Source organism: Vipera ursinii (assembly GCF_947247035.1).
Source record: "Vipera ursinii genome assembly, contig: SUPER_3_unloc_1, whole genome shotgun sequence".
NCBI classification, from domain to species: domain Eukaryota; kingdom Metazoa; phylum Chordata; class Lepidosauria; order Squamata; family Viperidae; genus Vipera; species Vipera ursinii.
In genome coordinates this window covers 89,049-114,982 of record NW_028148452.1, presented here as the reverse complement: position 1 = coordinate 114,982, position 25,934 = coordinate 89,049, and the positions used below count along the sequence as shown (strand labels likewise).

Sequence of the window (25,934 nt, the reverse complement as noted above, 5' to 3'; positions counted from 1 at the left end):
CTCTTTTTTATTTTATTTTTTTATTTTTATTTTAATTCCATTTATATCCCACCCTTCTCCGAAGACTCAGGGCGGCTTACAAGCTTAGCAGTAGCCTTCATTCTATGTATATGCCTGCTTATTAGGGCTTTCACACACACACACCCAAGCGGCATTATTACAAAGTCAGCTGAATTGCCCCCAACAATCTGGGTCCTCTCTGATGTGATAAGATAGAAACCAGAAAGAGGGAGAAGAGAGAAGAAAGAAAGAAAGAAAGAAAGAAAGAAAGAAAGAAAGAAAGAAAGAAAGAAAGAAAGAAAGGAAGGAAGGAAGGAAGGAAGGAAGGAAGGAAGGAAGGAAGGAAGGAAGGAAAAAGAAAGAAAGAAAGAAAGAAAGAAAGAAAGAAAGAAAGAAAGAAAGAAAGAAAGAAAGAAAGAAAGAAAATTCCCATGCTGGCTGGGGAATTTTGGGAGTTGAAGTCCAGGCATCTTAAAGTCACCAAGTTTGGAACCCCCCCACTCCCTTCCTGCTTTAGGGAACTAGGGAGGCCAACTTTTCCTTGTGTGTTTCCCCCAGAAAGTGGAACAAATGTTATTTTTGCTCTCCTTCTCCTTTTAATGAGAAATGTCCTCCTGCTAAATGGGACCTCAGCCCGTATTTCTGGAACCCCTGCCCGGCACTTGATGTGGGTTTTGCAGGCCATCCATATGGAGATAAGCACCGTGTGTGTGTGTGTGTGTGTGTGTGTGTGTGTGTGTGTGTGTGTGTATTATCTCCTTTTGATCCTGATTGATGAAGCCCAGAAGGGAGGGTGTCAATTGCCAGATCTCATTCCCCACTAAGGTGGATTTCACCCTTCTTCTTTTTTTGTTCCTTCTCTGCCAATTACCGGAATGCAGAGCCATCAATGGGCCGCCGAATGCTTTTTTGGTCTCCGCTTTTAAGTATTATTTCCCTTTGTTTGCAAACCGTTTGCTAAGCTGGGCTCTGATTCTAAAGCAACTCGGCCCAGAGCGCGGTACGTTTGTCTAGAAGGGGTCGAAAGAGAAATTGCCAGCAGGCAGGGGTCTTCTGACACAAATGCATACAAATTGCTTATTAATGTTACTTAATTGCTTGTTGAGGGAGAAGGCAGAGCTTATGGCTGCTTCGGAAGATGTGTGTCATCCCTGGGGCTAGATGGGTTGAGATATCGGGAGCTAAAAAAGATTTAGAAAAGAAGGTCAGCCAGCAAGGGGGGGAATTTTAAATGAGAGAGAGAGAGAGAATGAAAAAGTGTGTGTGTGAGAGAGAGAGAGAATGAAAACGTGTGTGAGAGAGAAAGAGAGAATGGGAAAGAGAGAGATGAGAGAGAAAATGTGAGGGAGAGAGAGAGAAAGAATGAGAGAGAGAGAGTCAGAATGAGAGAGAATGAAAAATTGAATGTGAGAGATAAAGAGAGAGAAAAGGGGTGAGAGAAAATGTGAGGGAGAGAGAGAGAAAGAGAGAAAGAATGAGAGAGAGAGTCAGAATGAGAGAGAATGAAAAATTGAATGTGAGAGATAGAGAGAGAATGGTTGAGAAAATGTGAGGGAGAAGGAGAGAAAGAAAAAGATTGAGGGGGGAAACAGAATGAGAGAGAGAATGAAACAGTGAATGTGTGAGTGAGAAAGAGAATGAGAGAGACAAGGTGAGAGAAAATGAAAGAGAGAGACAACGAGAGGAAGAATGAAAGAGAGAATGAAAAAGTATGTGAGAGAGAAAGAGAGAGAATGGGAAAGAGAGAGATGAGAGAGAAAATGTGAGGGAGAGAGAGAGAAAGAGAAAGAATGAGAGAGAGTCAGAATGAGAGAGAATGAAAAATTGAATGTGAGAGATAAAGAGAGAGAAGGGGTGAGAGAAAATGTGAGGGAGAGGGAGAGAAAGAGAAAGAATGAGAGAGAGAGAGTCAGAATGAGAGAGAATGAAAAATTGAATGTGAGAGATAAAGAGAGAGAGAAGGGGTGAGAGAAAATGTGAGGGAGAGGGAGAGAAAGAGAAAGAATGAGGGGAAAAACAGAATGAGAGAGAGAATGAAACAGTGAATGTGTGAGTGAGAAAGAGAATGAGAGAGAGAAGGTGTGAGAGAAAATGAGAGAGAGAGAGACAATGAGGGGAAGGATGAGAGAAAGAATGAGAGAGAGAAATTGAATAAGAGAGAATGAAAGAGAATGAGATGAGAAATGAGAGCAAGAGAAAAAGAAGGAGGGACAGAGAAGGAGAGCAAGAGAAAGAATAAGAGAGAGAATGAAAAAAACGGAAAGGGAGGGAGGGAGAAAAGTGGGAATAAAAAAAACGAAAAACCCATGCTATTTCTCCCCCCCCGCCAATGATCTCCGCTGACCCCAGTTCCTTTTGAAACCTGCTTTAATTTTGAACTCAGAGGCCAGGTATAAGAGCAGGGGAGAACCCAACAGGATATCGGGCTGAATTAAATGAATGGGACGCAGTGAACATCCTCCCTGCAGATTTTTGTTACCTACCCAACAACTTCTCACCAGTGTTGTGTAGCCACACATCTGCCAGAGGCCTCACTGATGCCCCGTGGTGATGTGCAAAACAATGCAACAGGATCTACGTGAGGCTACTTTTGAAAAGAATCTGCAAGCTTCAGTTGGTTCAAAATGTGTTGGTCCACCTGGTTTTTGACCCAGCCTAGATTTGCACACGGGTCATCTCTCTGCATCGATTCTGATTTGCATCTGGGTCCAATTCAAGGTCTTGGTTGTCCCCTCTAAAGCCCTACATGGTCTGGGCCCAGATTATTTGAAGGACTATGTATTCCCAGTTACGTCTACCTTACTCACCAGAATGGGAAGGCAGGAGATGTTATGGGTCCCCTCTCTTGTTAAGGAGGCCCATCTGGTGGGGACCAAGAAGAAGGGCCTTCTCCGTGGTGGCTCCCTTTCTGTGGAACATCATCCCTGCAGAGATACTATGGACCCCCAATTTGACACTCTTGTAAAAGGCCCTGAGGACCTGGTTCTGCCAAGGGGCCTGAGGACCCCAGGTTGATATGGAGCCCATCAAGTAGTTGGTTTGATTGAGAATGAGTGGGAGAGAGAATGAGAGAGAGAGAGAGAGAGAGAGAGAGAGAGAGAGAATGAGAGGGAGAGGGAGAGAGAGAGAGAGAGAGAGAGAGAGAGAGAGAGAGAGAGAGAGAGAGAGAGAGAGTGGAGATCATCAAGCAGTTGGTCTGATTCTTGTCACCAAGAATCAGAGTCTTGGTGTTTTATTTCAGTAAGCTAGCTAGAGTCCGCCGTGAGTGAGTTGGGTGACCGCATAAATTTTCTCCGTAAATTTCATAATAAATAAAACATTTCACCCCCATCTTCTCATTCTGGTCTGGCGTCAGAACACAACCCCAGGTTGTAGCACGGGCCAAAAGCAGCAATCAGTCCCCCCCAAACACACACTTGATGGTGGGGAGGGTGGAACACCTGGGAACAGCTGGATGCCATCAGCTTTGAGCCACGATGATCCTCAACGGCGGAGGAGAGAGATTGCACCTGGTGCCATTGGGGCTCTGAGTGATGGTTGGTTTCTGCTCACAAGCAGCAGGAGTTGAGAAGGCAATGAACCAGACGGGAAAGCCGAAAGCAGCTGAGGATTGTTTATAAATCAAGGTTGTTTATCAGAAGGCATGGGAATGGTTGGGACGAGTAAGGACCACACACCTGGAGCCCTGCATCCATTCTTGGTCATCACATTATTTTTATTTTATTTATTTATTTTTATTTTTTTTCCATTTATCTCCTGCCCTTCTCCGAAGACTCAGGGCGGCTTACAAGCTTAGCAGTAGCCTTCATTCTATGTATATGCCTGCTTATTAGGGCTTTCACACACACACCCCAAGCGGCATTATTACAAAGTCAGCTTAATTGCCCCCAACAATCTGGCTCCTCATTTTACCTACCTGGGAAGGATGGAAGGCTGAGTCAACCTTGAGCCTGGCGGGACTCGAACCTGCACTAATTGCAGGCAGCTGGTGTTACTTAAGGAGGCATCAGCCCTCTGCTCCACCAAGGCTATAAAATAGATGTTGAGACTTCAGGGGGAAAAAGTGCAGAGAAGAGCAACTAAGACGATTGAAGGCCTGGAGACTAAAACATAGGAAGCTTGGTTGAAGGATGGGGGTGGCGGGGGGGTTGGCTAGACTAGAGAAAAGAAGGACTAGGGGTGACATGTTAGCACTGTCCCAATATTTGTGGGGCTGCCTCAAAGAAGGGTGGGGGTGGGTGGGTGGGTCAACCTATTCTCCAAAGCGCCTGAAGGCAGGACAAGAAGCAACAGATGGAAACTAAAGAAAGAGAGGTCCAACCTAGAACTAAGGAAGAAATTTCCTGACAGGACAATTAATCAGTAGAACAGAAGTTGCCTGCAGAAGTTGTGGGTCCTCCATCACTGGAGGTTTTTAAGAAGAGACTGGACAGCCACTTGTCTGAAATGGTATATAGGGTCTCCTGCCTGAGCATGGGGGGGTTGGACTAGATGACCTCCAAGGTCCCTTCCAGCTCTCTTCTGATTGATGGAAGGAAAGCTGTTGGGGAAGAACAAGGATGTGTGCATGTGGACTCAAGCTGTGGAGTCCTTGGTGTTCCCTGGCGGTTTGCTTGTGAATGTTTCATTACCCAACTAAGGAACATTATCAAAAGTGTGGGATTGCTCTCCGTTTATGTATAGTAGTTTGCCCAGCTACTATATGTCAATGAGATATGGTTAACTCCTTGGTGTTCCTTGGTTAGGGTATTGTTTTCTGCTTGATTGTTTGTCTGGTGTTAATCCTTGCTTATCTGGGGGTTCGGTGCTGGGGGAAAAAAAGTCTTCTGATCTTTTTGCTTCCTTCTTAGCTTTTTATTGTTTCCTTTGAATGGTGGGTAAATGTTGTATATCTCCGTGTGTCTGATGACGGCTCCTTTGTCTGAACGGCAAGCTTCCGGGAATTCTCTTATGTTTTTTGGATTTAACTTGGGATAGGACGCTCAGTTTCCCAGTTAAAACTCTGGTTTAGTTCATTCATGTGTTGTGAGATTAAGGAATTGTCACTGCGTATCTATAAACAGGTCTACAGTATAAGTAGGGAGTACCTCACATTCGCTAACACTGATTGGGTCATGAAATGTCTGCAAAGAAACAGCCAAACTTAGAGAACTACATTCCTTCCTTCCTCTCCCCCCTCCCTTCTCCCTATCTTCTATCCATTCGTCCATTCAGCCACCCATTTCCTTCCTTCCTTCCTTCCTTCCTTCCTTCCTTCCTTCCTTCCTTCCTTCCTTCCTTCCTTCCTTCCTTCCTTCTCTCTATATTATCTTCTTTCTTTCTTTCCTTCTTTCTTTCTTTCTTTCTTTCTTTCCTTCCTTCCTTCCTTCCTTCCTTCCTTCTCTCTATCTCTTCCTTCCTTCCTTCCTTCCTTCCTTCCTTCCTTCTCTCTATATTATCTTCTTTCTTTCTTTCCTTCCTTCCTTCCTTCCTTCCTTCTCTCTATATTATCTTCTTTCTTTCTTTCTTTCTTTCTTTCTTCTTTCTTTCTTTCTTTCTTTCTTTTCTTTCTTTCTTTCTTTCCTTCCTTCCTTCCTTCCTTCCTTCCTTCCTTCTCTCTATCCCTTCCTTCCTTCCTTCCTTCCTTCCTTCCTTCCTTCCTTCCTTCCTTCCTTCCTTCCTTCCTTCCTTCTCTCTATCTCTTCCTTCCTTCCTTCCTTCCTTCCTTCCTTCCTTCCTTCCTTCCTTCCTTCCTTCCTTCCTTCCTTCCTTCCTTCCTCTCATCCATACATCTCCTCTCTTGCTTCCCCTCCCCTCTTCTGCTCCCCACCCTTCCCCTCCTCCATCTCTTCTTCCTCCTCTTCCTGCCCTAGGCTGACCATTGCACTGGTTAAATCACAGATCCCCTCCTGACTTGTGTGACCATACCCTCAGGAGACCCCTGCCTCACAGCCCGTCCACTGAATTCGGACAGCGCAGTCTAGTGGTTGAAGTCTCGGACGAGGACCTGAGAAATTCAGCTCGAAGACCAACAGTTGGTCTGGAAGAATGTTGAGTCGCTTTTTAAGCCCACCTACCTTGCAGGGCACTTGTTACAGGGGAGGAACTGGGAGGGAAGGAATTGTACATGGACTAATGCAAAAAGGTGGGACAGCATATGAGGAATGGATGCAGGAATTGGGTATGTCTAGTCTAATGGAAAGGGACGCGGTGGCTCAGTGGGTTAGGATGCTGAGCTTGTCGATCAGAAGGTCGGCAGTTTGGCGGGTCGAATCCCGAGTGCCGCGTAACAGAGTGAGCGCCTGTTACTCGTCCCAGCTTCTGCCAACCTAGCAGTTCGAAAGCACGTAAAAATGCAAGTAGAAAAATAGGGACCACTACGGTGGGAAGGTAACAGCGTTCCGTGCGCCTTTGGCATCTAGTCATGCCGGCCACATGACCACATGACCACGGAGACGTCCTCGGACAAGCGCTGGCTCTTCGGCTTTGAAACGGAGATGAGCACCGGCCCCTAGAGTCGGAAACGACTAGCACGCATGTGCGAGGGAACCTTTACCTTTAGTCTAATGGAAAGAAGGACCAGGGGGGACATGATAGCAGCCTTCCTATTTCTGAGGGGCTGCCACAAAGAACGGTGTGTGTGTGTGTGTGTGTGTCAAGCTATTCTCCAAAGCACCAGAAGGCAGGACAATGGAAACTAATCAGGGAGAGAAGCGATCTGGAATTAAAGAGAAACTTCCTAACAGTGAGGACAATCAACCAGCGGAACAGCCTGCCACCAGACGTTGTGGATACTCCATCAATGGAGGTTTTTAAGGAGGGAACGGACAGTCAGTTGTCTGGAATGACCTATGGTCCCTTGCTTGAGCAGGGGGCTGGACTAGAAGACCTCCGAGGTCCCTTCCAGCTCCTATTCTGTTCTAAATTCTAAACCCACCAATGGAAGCCTTAAAACCCTTCCAGAAAACAAACAGGACACAGACGCACGGTTGGTGCTGTGGAAGGTGGCGGGAGGCTTTTAATTCAAAGTTTGCCCGTAGGATTGGGAGCCTGAGACCAGCCCTACCTTTTATCCATTTCCTTTTTCCAGATTGTCCTCAACTTACAGTTGTCTGTTTAGTGACCGTTTGAAGTTGCAACGGCGCTGAAAAAAAAGTGACTTATAATGGTTCCGCCACTTGTCCGGAATGGTAGAGGGTCTTCTGCTTGAGCAAGGGGGGTGGGTGGGAGTTGGACTAGGTATACACATCTTTTCTCGTGTTCACGTAGCGTATATTGGAGGTGGTTACCCTTTGAGGGCTGAAGGCAACGGAATTTTATTTTAATGTATGCTGATTAGTGTACATTTAAAGTGACAATAAAGTTATTCCATTCCATTCCATTCCACTCTTTTCTATTCCATTCCATTTATTCCATTCCATATTTTCTATTCTATTCTATTCTATTCTATTCTATTCTATTCTATTCTATTCTATTCTATTCTACCCTACCCTACTCTACTCTACTCTACTCTACTCTACTCTACTCTACTCTACTCTACTCTACTCTACTCTACTCTACTCTACTCCATTCTACAATCTATTCTATTCTATTCTATTCTGTTCTGTTGTGTTCTATTCTCTTCTATTCCTTATTTCTCTTCTCTTCTATTCCTTATTTCTATTCTATTCTATTCTATTCTGTTCTGTTCTGTTCTTTTCTGATCCATTCCATTCCATTCTATTTTCTATTCTGTACTATTTTCTACTCTACTCTACTCTACTCTACTCTACTCTACTCTACTCTACTCTATTCTATTCTGTAATTCTATTCTATTCTGTTCTGTTCTATTCTATTCTATTTATTCCATATTTTCTATTCTATTCTATTCTATTCTATTCTATTCTATTCTATTCTATTCTATTCTATTATTCTATTCTATTCTATTCTATTCTATTCTATTCTATTCTATTCTATTCTATTCTATTCTGTAATTCTATTCTATTCTATTCTGTTCTGTTCTTTTCTATTCTATTTATTCCATATTTTCTATTCTATTCTATTCTATTCTATTCTATTCTATTCTATTCTATTCTATTCTATTCTATTCTATTCTATTCTATTCTATTCTATTCTATTCTGTAATTCTATTCTATTCTGTTCTGTTCTGTTCTATTCTATTTATTCCATATTTTCTATTCTATTCTATTCTATTCTATTCTATTCTATTCTATTCTATTCTATTCTATTCTATTCTATTCTATTCTATTCTATTCTATTCTATTCTATTCTATTCTATTCTATTCTATTCTATTCTATTCTACTCTACTCTACCCTACCCTACCCTACCCTACTCCATTCCATTCCATTCCATTCCATTCTAATGACCGTCACTGTGTCCCAAGACAATTGCAGCATCCCTAGGATTACATAATCCTAATTTGGACACCTGGCAGCTGACTCACATACATGACGGTTGCGGTGTCCTGGGGTTACATGATCCCCTTTTGCGACCTCCTGATGAGCAAAGTCAGTGGGGGAAACCAAATTCACTTAATCACCGGGTGACTAACCTATCAGCCGCAGTGGTTCACTTAACAACTGAGGCAAGAAAGGTCGTAAAATGAGGCAGGTCTCACTTCAGAACAGGAATTTTGGGCTTCACTTGTGGCCACAAGTCAAGGATTACCTGCATATAGAAGTGCTTGTATTAAATGACATGATTTGGGAAAATCCAGAACTAGAATGATATATGCGTTGAAGAGGAGGAGGAGGAGGATGAGGATGAGGAGGATTTAGCAAAGCAATTGATAATTGCTTAAAAAATAGTTTTTAAAACATGCAATTTAAGGGGAGTTACTTTGTCAAGGAAATATAATCCAGAGAGAAGCTTTTCTCCCTTGTCTTAGACAACTGACCGTTGTGTCGGTAGTCCTCGACTTACGATACACAATTAAGACTGAAGTTTCTGTTGCTAACTGAGACATTCATTAAGTCTCATTTTACGTCTTTTCTTGCCACAGTTGTTAAGTGAGACATTTGTTAGGCACGCTTTGCTGTAATTTTACAAGCTTTCTTGCCACCGTTGTTAAGCGAATCACGACAGGTGTTAAATGAGCAACACGGTCGTTAAAGTGAATCTGTGTTCCCCCAATACCTTTGCTTGTCAGAAGGTCGCCAAAGGGGATCACGTGATTCCCCCGGGGAGGCTGCGACTGTCGTAAATACGTGACTGCGGGGAAGCCGCAGCAGTCAGCAGGGCGAACAACGGCCGTGAGTCATTTTTTCCCAGTGCCGTCGTAACTTCAAACGGTCGCTAAACGGATGGTTGCCAATTGATGACACCCCAGCGAGACCTGCCCCATCCAAACGAAAGTCTCCAATGACTTTCCCTACTGGAAAGTTGCACGCTCCGGAGACCGGAAGGTGCGAATGGGACACGCACGTGTTTGGTGGAAGCCGTGGTTCGCTTTTCACAACCAGCCAGCCACAAATCCAGATTTTTTCCCCCTCTGTTGGGTGTGAAACCGCCCACCGAATATGGCACGACGGTAGGTGTGGAAACAGCTGCTCCCCGGGGCGTGCGTGAGAACGTGGAAAGCCACGCGTTGGGTGTTTGCACGCCACGTGGACGTTGGGGTGGATTGTTGTGCGCCGGGGAGAGTCGTGGTTTGTGACAGAGGGTGATGTGTCATGCTAAGAGGGGAGGGGGTGGGCTTGGTGTGACAAATGCCACAATGAAAAGAGTCGCACGAGACTGTGGCTGCAAAGGAGCAGCCTTTGGAGAGAAGAGGAGAAGAAACCGGGGTTGGTGAGGACTTGCAGCTGGGGAAATTGTGTGCCTCGCCCTCAGGTGTGTGTGTGTGTATACAGTTGCTAGGAGCTGCACGGGACCTTTGACGTGAAGCCTCGAAAAACAAAACCCAAGTCCAGCATTGCCTCCTAAATTGGCCTCTCTTGCCTTCTTGGCTTCCGGAGATCTCCCGGTGGTCTCCTCTCCAAAGCAAACAGCCAGGCTGGAAGGGGCCTGAGGCCCCAATGAAGGCCTTTGGGGTGCCAACTCCTGGCTGAGCAGCAGGAGAAGGTCGGGAGGAATCGGAGTGAGGTCCAGGTAGATTCAAAGTCACTTTTGAGTGTGTATGTGTCTGTGTGTGTGTGGGGGGGGTGGGGTTGCCGCTGTTTATGCATTCCTGGCTGCCTTGGTGAGGAGGGGGGGAAAGGGAGGGCCACGTACGTCGTGGGCACAGGAGGGGGTGGGAGGCTGGTTGTGGTTGCGATGTTTCTTTCAGCAATGTGTTGGTGATGCTTGTTTTTTTTCTTCTCCTCCTGTCGTCCCCTTCTCTCTCTCTCTCTCTCTCTCTCTCTCTCTCTCTCTCTCTCTCTCTCCCCCCGTGTGTGTGCCCGTGTCTCTCTTTCTCTCTCTCTCTCTCTGTCTGTCTGTCTCTCCCCCTCTGCACTCGCTTCCCCCTCCTCCCTCCTTTCACAGACCCTCCTCCTCCATCACCACCACCTCCTCCTCCTCCTCCTCCTCCTCCTTCTCTCCATCTCAGCTTGGCGCCTGGTCTTGGAGGGGTTGCCGAACCGTCCCTGTGGATCCTTTCCGAACCAAATGCTTCTGTGACCGAGTCTCTACCTTCGCCATCTTAGCCCAGATTGCTGCTGACATGGTAAGTCTTTCCCCCCCCCTCCCGCCCCACCCGCCAAAGGAGCATCTCTGCCAGCCAGCCAGCCAGCCAGCCAGCCAGCCAGAGCGGGAGACAAACCCTGGGCTTCTGCCCAAAAGGTGGAGGAGGAGGAGAAGAAGAAAGAAAAGGAAGAAGGGGGAAAGGAAAAGAAAAGAAATACAGTCCAGCCTGTGACATTTCCAGCTCGCTCCGTGCACGCCTGCGTGTGGCAGAGTTGGGGTGTGTGTCTCTGTGTGTGTCTCTCTCTCTCTCTTGGTGGGCGCATCGTAAAGCTTAGCGTTTTTTGGGCGACCGTGACTTTGTGCGTGCCCAGCTTAGCTAGAGAAAAGCCAGCCTCGCACATCGCCCAGCTGTGTGCATTGGCGGCGGCGGCAGCAGCGTTGCACAACCTTGCACCTTGCGGGGTGCGTTGGCTCTAGGAGAGGCCAAACCCGCTTCCCCCGGCTCTCTTTTCAGAACCGGTGACCTGAATAATCACCGGGGGATCCTGACCGCATTAAAATGTCACACTTTTTTTTTTCCCTTCGGTGGGGCCCGGCCTCTGCCTTTTTGACCTGGGCACCTGGGAGAAGGGGTGGGTGGGGTGGGTGGGGGGTGGCTTTGCTTGGTGTGTGTATGTGGGGGGGGATTGCAAATGGGGTCAGGCAACGCTGAGATGCTCGGAGGGGCTTCAGGTATCCAGGCCTGGCTTTTCAGATTTGCAGCAGACAGGTTGAAGGCTGGAGGTGGCCTCTTTGGTCGTTTTTGAAGGAATTCTGGGAGTTTTAACTCCTTCTCCGCCAGCTGGCCGGCGTCCAGCTTCAACTTCCCAATTTGGCTCCAACACTCTTGAGATACTTTTGGAGGTCTCTTAAGGCCTGGGTGCCTTCTTCACCCTCTAACACCATTTTGGGGGGGGTGGGGGGGGTCGGGGGTGAGGTGTAAGCTTTCACCTGGCCCCAAAGAAGAGAAGTTTCGAGGAAGGGGTGTGGATGTAGATTTTGCCCAGATGTGTCTTTCCAGGAATGGTGGGAAGCTGGGTAGAAAGTTGAGGCAGTCTATTATTCGAGAATATTACAATAGAATAGAATCTGGAAGGGACCTTGGAGGTCTCCTAGTCCACCCCCCCTGCTCAAGCAGGAGAACCTAAACCATCTCGGACAAGTGACCATCCAGTCTCTTCTTAAAAACCTCCAGTGATGGAGCAGCCACGATTTCTGGAGGCAAGCAGTTCCACTGGTTAATTGTCCTCACTGTCAGGAACTTTCTCCTTAATTCCAGGTTGCTTCTCTCCTTGGTCGGTTTCCAACCATTGTTTCTCGTCCTGCCTTCAGATGCTTTGGAGAATAATTTCACCCCCTCTTCTTTGGGGCAGCCCCTCAAATACTGGAAGGCTGCTATCATGTCACCCCTATACTCTGCAGACTAGCCAAACCCCAAATCCCGCAGCCCTTCTTCCTAGGTTTTAGAAACGGAATGGTTAAAAACTGGCTTTGTCAAAATCAGAAGTTTGGGTGAAGGAAGGTAGATATGGATTTTTGGGTTGGTCGGTTGGTTTGTTCTTCTAAAGGTTAGCTTCGTTTTTGGATTTAGCAAACTCGGCTGCTTGTTCTGGGTCAAGTTAAAAATTGCCCCTCTCCATCCGACATCGCTTGGGTGGCTTCTCAGCTTTTTCCCATCCTTCTGGCTGGATCTCCCGGAAGTTCTTCAGAGGTTCTCCTCTCCATTTCTTCTCCCCAACCAGGAAGGGTAAAGAGAAGATCGTGGGGATGGGCGGGTGGAAGTTTCCTGGTAAAAGGCAAGTTTCCCGAGATGGGTTTAATATTAGAAACACTAATGTATTTGGTCCACTAGTTGCCATGGAAACATCTGCACTGAAGTGGCTTTCGAAGTACAAGGGTGTCTAAAGAATTGGGGCAGGAGAAGATCTGTGGACAAGATGGTTGTCCACAGTGGGAACCGTCACATCATCCAAGGCCACAAAGTTGCTCCCTTATCCCATTTCTTGGAGGGGAAGGAGGGAGAGAGGTGACCGTTATCTAAGTAAGCAAGGTTTTGTCAACTTGGTCATCAGTTGGTCATGATCCAAGTGATCTCTAAGTCAATGTTTTTTTTTCCCCTGCCCTTCATTCTTCATGTCCATCTTCACCAAGTTGACGCCCGCCAAGAACTCCCAATTGTTTGGAGGCCTCCACACTTCAAGAAGGCATCAGGACAATTTAAGCTACAGCTCCCACCTCCTCAATCGTATTTCTTTTTCATCTTGGTCCATCTAAACCCTGGCTTATCATTGCAGGAATAAGCGATGATCCATCTATCGCTTAGATTGTTCCTCTGTTCTCCATCCACTTCCCAAACTTGGGAAGTTTGTTTCTCTTTCTCTCTATCTCTTCTTGTTACATGCCAGAACTGGTGGTGTTGCCTGAACTGAGACAAAGTGTGGCTTCTCTTAACAATGATTTGTTGCAGGAAACCAAGGTTCAGGTTGAAGCTGGTTTGTTGTGGGTCATTTAAGGTTTACTTATGATAAGTCTCCTTCAAGTCCAGCAAGTTTGGACAAAAAACGTTGATGGGCATAAACGGGAAGAATAACAGAATAACAGAGTTGGAAGGGACCTTGGAGGTCTTCTAGTCCAACCCCCTGCTCGGGAAGGAGACCCTAGACCATTTCAGACAGGTGGCTGTCCAGTCTCTTCTTAAAAATCTGCAGTGAGTTTTGAACTCATCATCATGAGTGCCATCTTGACTTCTTTGACCGTATCTTGCAGGACCCCAACGTCTGCCGACTCCAAACTTTTGGAAATTGTATAATTTAAAAATATAAAAAGGGTATAGAGGAGAGAGAATAGGAAGAACTACTTATATTCAATCACCAGTTTTAGAATAGAATAGAACTGGATGGGACCTTGGAGGTCTTCTAGTCCAGCCGCCTGCTCAAGCAGGAGACCCTAGACCATTTCAGACAGGTGATTGTCTAGCCTCTTCTTAAAAACCTCCAGTGATGGAGCGCCCACGATTTCTGAAGGCTCTGTATCTGCTCACTGTTGATCATTTATTTATGATTTCTTTCTTTCTTGGATGTTCATCCCCACCTTTCTTGTTCTTTAATAACCTCCAGTGATGGAGCACCCACAACCTCCGGTGGCAAGATGTTCCACTGGTTAATTGTCCTCGCTGTCAGGAAGTTTCTCCTTAGTTCCAGGTTGCTTCTCTCTTTGGTCAGTTTCCAACCACTGTTTCTCGTCTTTATTTCTGGTGCTTTGGAGAATAACGTGACCCCTTCTTCTTCTTTGTGGCAGCCCCTCAGATACTGGAACGCTGCTATCGTGTCTCCCCTATTTCTTCTTTTCTTTAGACTAGCCAAACCCAAGTCCTGCCACTGTTCTTCGTATGTTTTGCTCTCCAGGCCTTTGATCATCTTAGTTGCTCCTCTCTGAATTTTTTCCAAACTCTCAACATCTTTTTTGTGATAGGGTGACCAAAACTGGTTGCAGTATTCCAGGTGTGGCCTCACTAGGGTTTTATAAAGCGGTACTAATACTTTGCGTGATCTTGATTCTGTGCCTCTGTTTACACAACCCAGGTTTGCATTAGCTTTTCTGGCTGCTACTGCACACTGCTGGCTCGTGGTCAAGTGATGGTCCACTAGGACTCCAAGGTCCCTCTCACAGTTGCTGTTTTGAGCCAGGTCTCGCCCAGTCTGTATTTGTGCCTTTGGTTTGTCCTGTGTAAATGTAAGACTTTTTTTTTCTCTTGATCGAAGGCATTCTGCTTGTTTTATCCCAGACATGTCAAACACAAGGCCCGGGGGCCGGATCCAGCCCACAAAGTGGTTTCATGTGGCCCGCAAAGCCATCCTGGAAACAGTGAGGGAACAGCCCCCACTGCCTTGGCCCTGGCCCAGAGACCCTCCTTCTGCCAGAGACCCTCAGATCTGTCCCACTCCTTCCCAGGAACCCATAGGCACCCTTGATGCGAACGATGTGGAGCTGGCCACGCCCACCCAGTAGGCCACACCCACCCAGGCCACACCCACCCAGTAGGCCACACCCACCCTGGCCATACCCACCCGGCCCCCTGAGGGCAACCGCAATGCCGATGCGGCCCTCAATGAAATTGAGTTTGACACCCCTGTTTTATCCCATGCCTTCTTATTTGCTGATTGCTATCTGAAGCATAATTATGAGTTTTCTCAATCTGCGTGAACCTTCCGTCGCATGGAGCAGTTGGGATAAAGTGTCCAGTACACCCCCAATGCCCATTGCATTTTTGGTTGCAGCTGTTGTCATTTGTCATTACAGGGACTCCTCGAATTATAACAATTCGTTTAGCAGCCATTCAAAGTGGGTAACCACCCAAAATTCGATTCACCTAAACACAGGGATGGGTGCAATGATTATGGATGCAACGAGTGATCGTAAACCCCCTTTTTTTTTTCCAACGCCATTGTAACTTTGGATGGTCACTAAATGAATGATTATAAGTCAAGGACTGCCTATATAACCTGGGTGGCTGCAGACAATGTGAAATTATTTGTTAAAGTGGATGCAAATGACCCTCCTGGGACAGAATTTTTTGGATAGAGATGATTTGCCCAATATTTTGAAATAGGTGCAGACAGAAATGTGGTCCGATAAAATCTGCGAAACGGGGTTACAGGTAATCTTTGACTTATCGCCACAATTGAGCCGAAAATTCTTGTTGTTGATTGAGACAATTGTTAGGTGAGTTTTGCCACATTTTACAGGCCTACAACAGTTTATTTCGTGTCTGTTTGAAGTTACAACGGCACTAAAAAATTGACTTATGACCGTTTTTCACACCTACTGTATGGCCGCTGAAGCATGCCCCATGGTCACGTGATGTGCGGAAGTTGATTCGTATTTATGACGGGATCCTCTTTTGCGACCTTCTGATGAACAGAGTCAATGGGAAAGCCAGGTTCACTTAACAACCGTGTGACTAACTTAACAACTGCAGCGATTTGCTTAACAACGGTAGCAAGAAAGTTTCATAAAACGGGGCAAAAAAAAATCAATAAACAAATGTCTCACCAAGCGACAGAAATTTCAGACTCCATGGTGGTCGTTAAGCTGAGGACCATCTGTACTACCTCTCTTGCAACATTTGTGAAGAGAAGAGAAGAGAAGAGAAGAGAAGAGAAGAGAAGAGAAGAGAAGAGAAGAGAAGAGAAGAGAAGAGAAGAGAAGAGAAGAGAAGAGAAGATGTGGGATTTGGGATGTGGGATAGAATAGAATAGAATAGAATAGAATAGAATAGAATAGAATAGAATAGAATAGAATAGAATAGAATAGAATAGAATAGAATAGAATAGAATAGAATATGGAAATAGGAATAGAATAGAATAGAATAGAATAGAATAGAATAGAATAGAATAGAATAGAATAGAATAGAATAGAATAGAATAGAATAGAATAGAATAGAATAGAATAGAATAGAATAGAATAGAATAGAATAGAATATGGAATGGAAATAGGAATAAAATAGAATAGAGCTGGAAGGGACCTTGGAGGTCTTCTAGTCCAGCCCCCTGCTCAAGCAGGAGAACCTATACTATTTCAAACAAATGACTATCCAGTCTCTTCTTAAAAACCTCCAGTGATGGAGCGCCCACGATTTCTGGAGGCAAGCTGTTCCACTGGTTGATTGTCCTCACTGTCAGGAAGTTTCTCCTTAATTCCAGGTTGCTTCTCTCCTTGATCATTTTTCCAACCATTGTTTCCTGTCTTGCCTTCTGGTGCTTTGGAGAATAATGTGACCCCCTCTTCTTTGTGGCAGCCCATCAAATACTGGAATGCTGCTATCATGTCTCCCCTATTTCTTCTTTTCTTTAGACTAGCCAAACCCAAGTCACGTAGCCGTTCTTCGTATGTTTTAGTCTCCAGGCCTTCGATCATCTTAGTTGCTCTTCTTTGCACTTTTTCCAAACTCTCAACGTCTTTTTTGTGATATGGTGGCCAAAATTGGCTACAGTATTCCAGGTGTGGCCTTATTAGTGAATCACTGCTGTTTTGATTATGTGACCATGGAGATGGTGCACAGGTCGTAAGTGTGAAAAATGGTTGCAAGTCTATGTATTTCAGTGGCATTGTAACTTCAAACAGTCACTAAACAAATAGTTGTAAATCGGGGACTTTAAATCACAATTTTACTGGCTTTTGTCTGAGTGACTCCAGAACTGATGATGTTCTGGAGAACTTTCAACACCTGTATCTTCTCCCAAGCTCTGAGTAAGGGTGGTGGGAGGTTCTGCTGTGTGTGTGGCATTTGTTTAATGCCTTTGCCCAGATCTGCCATCTGTTTATTGTTTTATGGAGATGGTTATTTTTCATGTTGTGTTGTTTTGTGAGCCACATAAAGTCAGTCAGGAGTTGGGTGGCAGCTAAACTTGAACCAATGAATAAGTGCATCTGCCTTGACCATAAACCTCATTTATTGCCCAGGTTAGATGGAACATCAGTGTTTACATTTTTATTTTTTTATCCCACATTTACTATTTTCTATAAATAACTCAAAGTTAGCTCATACTTCTTCCTCCTTCAGTTTTGTCCACAATAATAATTCTGTGAGGTGGGCTGAGCTGAGGGAGAGGAACTTGCTCAAACTCACCCAGTCAGCTTTCATGCCTGAGGCGGGACTAGAACTCACTGTCTCCTGGTGATGGGCCTAAAGTCACCAGGTCAGCTTTCATGCCTAAGGCAGGACTAGAACTCACTGTCTCCTGGTGATGGGCCTAAAGTCACCAGGTCAGCTTTCATGCCTGAGGCGGGACTAGAACTCACTGTCTCCTGATGATGGGCCTAAAGTCACCAGGTCAGCTTTCATGCCTGAGGCGGGACTAGAACTCACTGTCTCCTGGTGATGGGCCTAAAGTCACCCAGTCAGCTTTCATGCTGAGGGTGGGACTACAACTCACTGTCTCCTGATGACAGGCCTAAAGTCACCCATATGGCCTTCATGTCTAAGGTGCAACTAGAATTCACCGTCTCCTGGTGATTGGCACAAAGTCAGCTACATATCCTTCACAGCCCATTTTTATGTAGTCTTGACACCTAGAAGGATCCCAAATACAGATCATCCTCGTTAGCTACACTCGGGACCAGCATTTCAGTCACTATACAAAGCAGTCACTAAGTGAAACCACAACTGGGCTTGCTATCTTCCTTCAGCTTTCCAGCCTTGTGAAAATTGTAAATGTGAGGATTTGGTCACAAAGATATTTTTTTTTTCAACCTTGTGCATTCGGACAGTTGCTAAATGAAGCCGGCTATTAAGATATTTAAATTTAGGAGCTGAAGCAGTGGGATTGTGCAGTGAGCCAGAACACACAGTTTTGGTTGTTTGGTACCAAAGTGCTGCCTCCTGTGTGAGGCAATCTGTGCTGTGATTGGTTGCTGTGCGTGTGGAGGGGGAGATTCCTTTTTTCCCGCCTTTTTGTGTCCTCTGTATGCCCTGTGATTTACCTCAGGATGCTCCCGTTTCCCCTGACTGTCTTGTTTGCTGCAAAGATTGTTGTAAAATATAGTTATTTATATAAAACTACAAATTCCTGTCGGCGCCTCTGACTTCATTTAGACACCTGCTCCGCAATTCCTGGGCACGGTCGCTAAACCACGACTGCCTGTAGCCCATTTCTGGTTTTGTAGCTGTGCTTTTCCAGCACATAAGCCATTTTGAACCCAATATGCTAGAAAACTGGCTGCACCCAGCCCTCCTCCACAGCACCCAGCATGCTGGGAATCCCCCATTTTTACTTTCATGCCCTTCGCTGCCCATCCTGTTTCACACAACCAGGCATGTGATGCAAGCAACGATTCCCAGTTTCCGTATTCTCATTGAGCCGGGAGAGGAAGCCCAACTTTAGAAAAGAGAGTTTATAATGCCTTTGAATGCTGATATAGGATCCGTAGCCATTAGAATTCTTTTCAAATTAGAAATTCTTCTCTTGCAACAAACATTTTTAGTTTATTCTATGATTAAAATACAAAACGGCAAAATATTACACACACACACACACACACACACACACACACACCAAAAAAGACATTAAGGGAAAAAATGGTCTTTAAAAAAGAAAACTAACATGAACACACACAACATCCTTCCTAGTTGAATGCTGATTAGTATAATACAGCAATTTTGGTTTTCCACCCCCAGTGAAAAAGGCTGAAAGAATGTTAAGCTGTTAAACTACTAAATGTACTTAAAAATGGTTAGCCTGTCATCTCTAAATTATAGTCATAACAAAGTGGTTAACAGAAAAAAAAACAATAGCAAGGAACATGTTATGTAAAAATGTGAAAGTAGTAAAAAAAACAACCTGTGAACAGTAATAAGAGAAAGACAAAGAAAGTTAAAACTGCAAAATCCTCTGTTAACAAACTCTTATTGCAGCCAACTCACACCCAATTTACCATGGCTTAAATCAAAAGGGATGCAGTGGCTCAGTGGGTTCGGACGCTGAGCTTGTCGATCAGAAGGTCAGCAGTTTGAATCCCGAGTGCCGGATAGCAGAGTGAGTGCCTGTTACTCGTCCCAGCTTCTGCCAACCTAGCAGTTCGAAAGCATGCAAAAATGCAAGTAGAAAAATAGGGACCACTCCGGTGGGAAGGTAACAGCATTCCGTGCGCCTTTGGCGTTTAGTCATGCCGGCCACATGACCACGGAGACGTCCTCGGACAAGCGCTGGCTCTTCGGCTTTGAAACGGAGATGAGCACCGGCCCCTAGAGTCGGAAACGACTAGCACGCATGTGCGGGGGAACCTTTACCTTTACCTTTAAATCCCCAATCATCCCAAATACTAACCCTAATTGGTCCTGGATCAAATATCTAATTTTGCTTCTTTAATTGCTGATTGAATACAGTTAAGTCCAGTTGTGTAAAAATAGGAAAGTAATACAAATGGTGAACAGTAAGAAGAGAAAGACAAAGTTAAAATTGCAAAAACCCTCTGTTAATGAACTCTTCTTGTAATCGACTCATACAAAATTTACCACGGCTTCGATCCCCCAGTCATCTCAAATATTAACCCTAATTCGGCCCGAATGAAATATTCCAGTTTGTTACTTTAAACTATCACTTATCAATTACTGATTTATTGAATACAATACGTCCAGTCTCCATAGCCAATCTATCTTTCCCCTTGAATCAGAAATTCTTAAACAAATGGTCTGGAGCAATCATGCAACACCTTTTTTCCCAATTGGCAACTTTTATTAAAAGGCATAAGTGTTGGTGAGCTACAGCTGATGCCTCTGAATATAATTTCTTAGTCAGAAAAGCTGCTAGCGGACCCCTCCTGATATTGGACTGTTCACACCCTTCTCCTCCCACAGTGAACAAACTGTGAAAAAAAACCAACAACCCGGTTTATTTCTGAGTTTCTGAATCTTGCCCTGAAGTTCTCCGATCAAAAATAGCATTTATCAGGGTAGTGGGGTTTTTTTTTTGGGGGGGGGAGGGAGATAATTATTAGGGAAATTAGGAGAGATGTAACGAAATAACAGATGCTCTTTGATGCTCTTCTCTTTAATCTCTTTCTAGAACCTCAGCATCGTTTTTGTATTGTAGTGATCAGAACTGGAAGCAGAATTACAAAGCATGACAACCATATTTAAAACTTCAGATCCATCTCTTTCTATGCTATTAGGAGGGGATTCTTTTTTCTAGAGAGGGAGGGAGAGTGAGAAAGAGAGAGAGAGAAGATAGATAGATAGATAGATAGATAGATAGATAGATAGATAGATAGATAGACAGACAGACAGACAGACACATACATACATAGACAGACAGACAGACAGACACAGTAGATATAGATAGATAGATAGATAGATAGATAGATAGATAGATAGATAGATAGATAGATAGATAGACACAGTAGATAGATAGATGATAGATAGATAGATAGATAGATAGATAGATAGATAGATAGATAGATAGATAGACAGACAGACAGACAGACACAGCAGATATAGATAGATAGATAGATAGATAGATAGATAGATAGATAGATAGATGATAGATAGATAGATAGATAGACAGACAGACACAGCAGATATAGATAGATAGATAGATAGATAGATAGATAGATAGATAGATAGATAGACACAGTAGATAGACAGACACAGTAGATAGACAGATAGACACGATAGATAGATAGATAGATAGATAGATAGATAGATAGATAGATAGATAGATAGATAGACACAGTAGATAGACAGACACAGTAGATAGATAGACAGATAGACACAGTAGATAGATAGATAGATAGATAGATAGATAGATAGATAGATAGATAGATAGATGATAGATAGATAGATAGATAGATAGATAGATAGATAGATAGATAGATAGATAGATAGATAGATAGACAGACAGACAGACATGGTAGATAGATAGATAGATAGATAGATAGATAGATAGATAGAGAGAGAGAGAGAAAGAGAGAGAGAGAAAGAGAGAGAGAGAGAGACAGAGACAGAGACAGAGACAGAGACAGACAGACAGAGACAAGACAGAGACAGAGATAGAGAACAGAATAACAAACATTGGAAAGGACCTTGGAGGTCTTCAAGTCCAACCCCCTACCCTGGCAGGAAACCCTATACCAGGGGTCTTCAGACTTGGCCCTTTTATGACTTGTAGACTTCAACTCCCAGAATTCCTCAGCCAGCATGTCTGGCTGAGAAATTCTGGGAGCTGAAGTCCACAAGTCATAAAAAGGGCCAAGTTTGAACACACACACCCCTGCCCTATACCATTTCAGACAAATGGCTGTCAAGTCTCTTCTTAAAAACCTAGAACTAAAGAGGAATTTCCCGGTAGAACAATTAATCAGTGGAATGGCTTGTCTCCGCAAGCTGTGAATGCTCCAGTGCTGGATTATTTGGAGAAGAGATTGGACAGCCACTTGTCTGGAATGGTATAGGGTCTCCTGCTTGAGCAGTGGGTTGGACTAGAAGACCTCCACGGTCCCTTCCAACTCTGTCATTCACTTATTCTGGTCTTACTTTGTTGCTGAGGCCAAATAAAGTTAGCAAAATGCCTCTGCCATCTGAGGCTTCTTGTATTGCATTGATGTTGAAGATCAAAATGACATCTGCTCGGCCTCCTTATTTATGTCACACTTTTCCAACAGTTGCTGGCTTGATGTTAAAAGTCGAAATTTCTAGTTTATTCTGGCAATAGCTCAGCTCCCTCTTTCGGCAAAAGATCTCCTAAAGCTGCCATTTGTGTATGACATGTTACAACCCTACTCTTTGAGTTCTCTTGCTCTTTTTATAACAGGCAAATTACACTGCGTGTTATTTGGCTAACGGGCCACATTTTACTGTTCATGACATTTCTCAGGATAAACACAAGCTGCCATCTCTCTTTGCACAGTCTCTTCCTTTTCTGGCATCGAGCAACTGTCACCTGCCAGAATATGAAGGACATTTTTAAGTCCACTATCCAGCCCCATGGAGTACACTAGGGTTCCCAACTTGGCAACTTTACGTTTTGTGGACGTCAACTCCCAGAATTCTGAAGTGAGCTGAAATGAGCTGAAGTCCACAACTCTTAAACTTGGCAAGGTTGAACACCCCTGGCGTACACCACCAACTTCTCAACCATCCCCAAACTCAATCCAGATGTTTTCGGGAAAGAAGATTTTCACTTCAGCAGTTGTATATCTGAAGGTCTTCTCTCTTCTGCTGGTGTATAATCTTGGTGGAGAACTATCCTAGTGACTGATTATTTGGGAAGTTAGGTGTATGACTCTTATTGTTAGATTACAGGGGTGTCAAACTCAATTTCATTGAGGGCCGCATAAGCATTGCGGTTGCCCTCAGGGGGCCGGGTGGGTATGGCCAGGGTGGGTGTGGCCTGCTGGGTGGGCATGGCCAGCTCTACATTATTTGCATCAAGGGTGCCTATGTGGTCCTGGGCAGGAGTGGGACAGATCTGAGGGTCTCTGGCAGAAGGAGGGTCTCTGGGCCAAGGCAAAGGCAGTGGGGGCCGTTCCCTCACTGTTTCCAGGATGGCTTCGCGGGCCACATGAAACCACTTCGCAGGCCGGATCTGGCCCCCGGGCCTTGTGTTTGACATGTCTGTGTTAGAATAAGGAGCAGAAAACAAGGCAATCTTAGTACTGTCCTTGCTAACACTTCCAATTTCTTAAAACATTTCTTCTAGAATGGAATAGAATAGAATAGAATAGAATAGAATAGAATAGAATAGAATAGAATAGAATAGAATAGAATAGAATAGAATAGAATAGAATAGAATAGAATTAGAATTAGAATTAGAATTAGGAATAGAATAGAATAGAATAGAATAGAATAGAATAGAATAGAATAGAATAGAATAGAATAGAATAGAATAGAATAGAATAGAATAGAATAGAATAGAATAGAATAGAATAGAATAGAGCTGGAAGGGACCTTGGAGGTCATATAGTCCAACCCCCTGCTCAGGCAGGAAAACCTATACCATTGCAGACAAATGGTTGACCAATCTGTTCTTAAGACCTTCCAGTATTGGAGTATTCACAACTTCTGGAGGCATCTGAAATAGGCATCTGGATCTCTGTCTTGTTTATGGAACAATGTGAGAATTTCTTCCAATCTTCTCTTGGGTGGAATTCATCCTGTTCTTCTGCATCTTGTCTTCTAGAGAGAACTCTGATCATCTTCCACATGACATCTTTTCGGGTGTCTGAGTAGCGTTTTCACATCCTCATCCATCTTCTCTCCTTGAGGCTAAACATCTGCTGACATGTCTTGGTCTCTTAGTCAGATCAAGCTTCTACTCCATGAAAATCCTATATTTCTTGGAACCCTAACCCGATTTACCTCAATAATTCTCAACTATTGATTATTACATTATTACGTCATGTCTCAATAAATTCTTATTTCTGCCTTCCAGTGGATCAATTATCCCATCCAGTCTACTGCGTATGTTCTGTAGTGGTTGATACAAGTTGTTAAGTCATTTATACAAGTCATTAATTCATGAAGAAGATTGGTTAAGAACTCTTACCTTGTTTCATTCCATTCAGCACCTCTTTCTGGTCCAGTGAGGAACTATTAATAAACTCAATTTTCAAGCCAGCTACTGTATGTGGTCACTAATTAGAATGCAGCTTGCTAATTAGAATATCACTGGCGAGTTTCTCAAAGAAGAACTTACTGACCTCCCACGAAACTTTAAAACCTGATTCTGGTTCAGAGCTAAAGATCCAGAGTGTGTGGTACATTAATTAATTTATTTATTTTATTTTATTTATTTATTTAATTTATATACCGCCCTTCTCTCAAGAGACTCAGGGCGGTTAACAGGGCAATACGTAAAAGACAGATACAAAAGTTAAAATTATTAAAACATGATTAAACAATGCCCATAGTACAAATTTAAAATTAAAGTCATAATAACAAACCCACCCCATCCCATCAGGCCAGGCCCGCTTCCTTAAAGAGATGGGTTTTAAGGTCGCGCCGGAAGGAGCGGAGGTCGGGCGCCATCCGGAGCTCTACCGGAAGATGGTTCCATAAATCCGGAGCACCCACAGAGAACGCTCTCCCCCTGGGGGCCACCAATCGGCATTCTTTGACCGGCGGCACCCTGAGGAGGCCCTCTCTGTGGGAGCGTACTGGGCGGAGGGAAGTTGACGCCGGCTGCAGGTGCTCCCCAAGGTATTCTGGACCCATGCCATGGAGGGCTTTGTAGGTCATTACCAACACCTTGAACCTCACCCGGAAGACAACTGGCAACCAATGCAGCTCGCGGAGCAAAGGTGTAACATGGGAGTATCGGGAGACCCCCGACACAACTCTCGCGGCTGCATTCTGTGCCAGCTGGAGCCTCCGAGTGGTCTTCAAGGGTAGCCCCATGTAGAGAGCGTTGCAGTAATCAAGACGAGAGGTCACGAGCGCATGAGTGACCGTGCGCAAGGCATCCCGGTCTAGATAGGGCCGCAACTGGCGCACCAGGCGAACCTGGGCGAACGCCCCCCTAGTTACAGCTACAATATGGTCTTCTAAAGAGAGCTGTGAATCTAGGAGGACTCCCAAGTTGCGAGCCCTATCTACAGGAGGTAATGACTCACCCCCCATAATGAGGGGTGGGATATCCTGAATATCCCGGGATGCCGGTACGCACAGCCACTCCGTCTTGTCGGGGTTGAGACGAAGCCTGTTCCTCCCCATCCAGACCCGGACCGCCTCCAGGCACTGGGACATCACGTCGAGGGCATCACTGGGGTGGTTTGGGGTCGAAATGAAAAGTTGGGTATCATCAGCATACTGATGATACCCAACTCCAAAACCACGAATGATCTCACCCAGCGGTTTCATGTAGATGTTGAACAGAAGGGGCGAGAGGACCGACCCCTGAGGGACTCCACAAACGAGAGGCCTCGCGGTCGACCTCTGCCCCCCCGTCAACACCGACTGCGAACGTCCCAGGAGATAGGAGGAGAACCACTGAAGAACCGTGCCTCCCACTCCCAATCCCCTGAGACGCCGCAGCAAGATACCATGGTCGATGGTATCGAAAGCCGCTGAGAGGTCTAATAGGACTAGAACAGAGGAGTATTCTCTGTCTCGAGCCCTCCAGAGATCATTCACCAGCGCGACCAATGCCGTCTCCGTGCTGTACCCAGGCCTGAAGCCCGATTGGTACGGGTCTAGATAATCCGCTTCATCCAGGACCAGAGGGAGCTGATGCGCCACCACACTCTCAACAACCTTCACAAGGAAGCGAAGGTTGGAGACCGGATGAAAGTTATTCAAAACAGCCGGATCCAAGGTAGGCTTCTTGAGGAGAGGTCTCACCACCGCCTCCTTCAAGGCGGCGGGAAAACTGCCCTCACTCAAAGAAGCAGCTATAACCGCCTGGAACCAGCCTCGTGTCCCCTCCCGGGCTGCATAAACCAGCCAGGAAGGGCACGGGTCCAATAAACATGTGGTGGAGCTCAGCCTCCCCATGATCCTGTCCACTTCCTCCGGAGTCACAGGATCAAACTCCTCCCAGATGACATCGACAAGATCACTCGTGTCCTGATCGTCCGATACTGCCCAGTCGGAGTCCAAACCGGTCCGAATCCGAGCGATTTTGTCCGACAGATGTTGACTAAATTCCTCGGCACGCCCCTGCAAGGGATCCTCACTGACCTCCTGGTTGAGGAGGGAGCGGGTCACCCTAAACAGGGTGGCCGGGCGATTATCTGCGGACGCGATGAGGGCAGCGAAATAGTTAGATCTCGCTACCCTCATCACAGCGAGATAAGACCTAATATGGGTTCTTAGTCG

The 25,934-nt window shown here is 45.1% G+C and overlaps 1 protein-coding gene across 1 annotated transcript in view; it reads left to right on the top strand.

Annotated features, from left to right (window-relative positions):
- Nucleotides 1–25,934, top strand: part of ADGRB1 (adhesion G protein-coupled receptor B1) — a gene marked incomplete at its 5' end in the record, with an annotated part of 259,043 nt that overhangs the window by 155,814 nt on the left and 77,295 nt on the right. Inside the window, one exon of the mRNA XM_083379962.1 lies at nucleotides 10,445–10,625. Coding sequence (XP_083236088.1) covers nucleotides 10,445–10,625 — 181 coding nt within the window. The remainder of the gene's footprint in view (nucleotides 1–10,444; nucleotides 10,626–25,934) is intronic.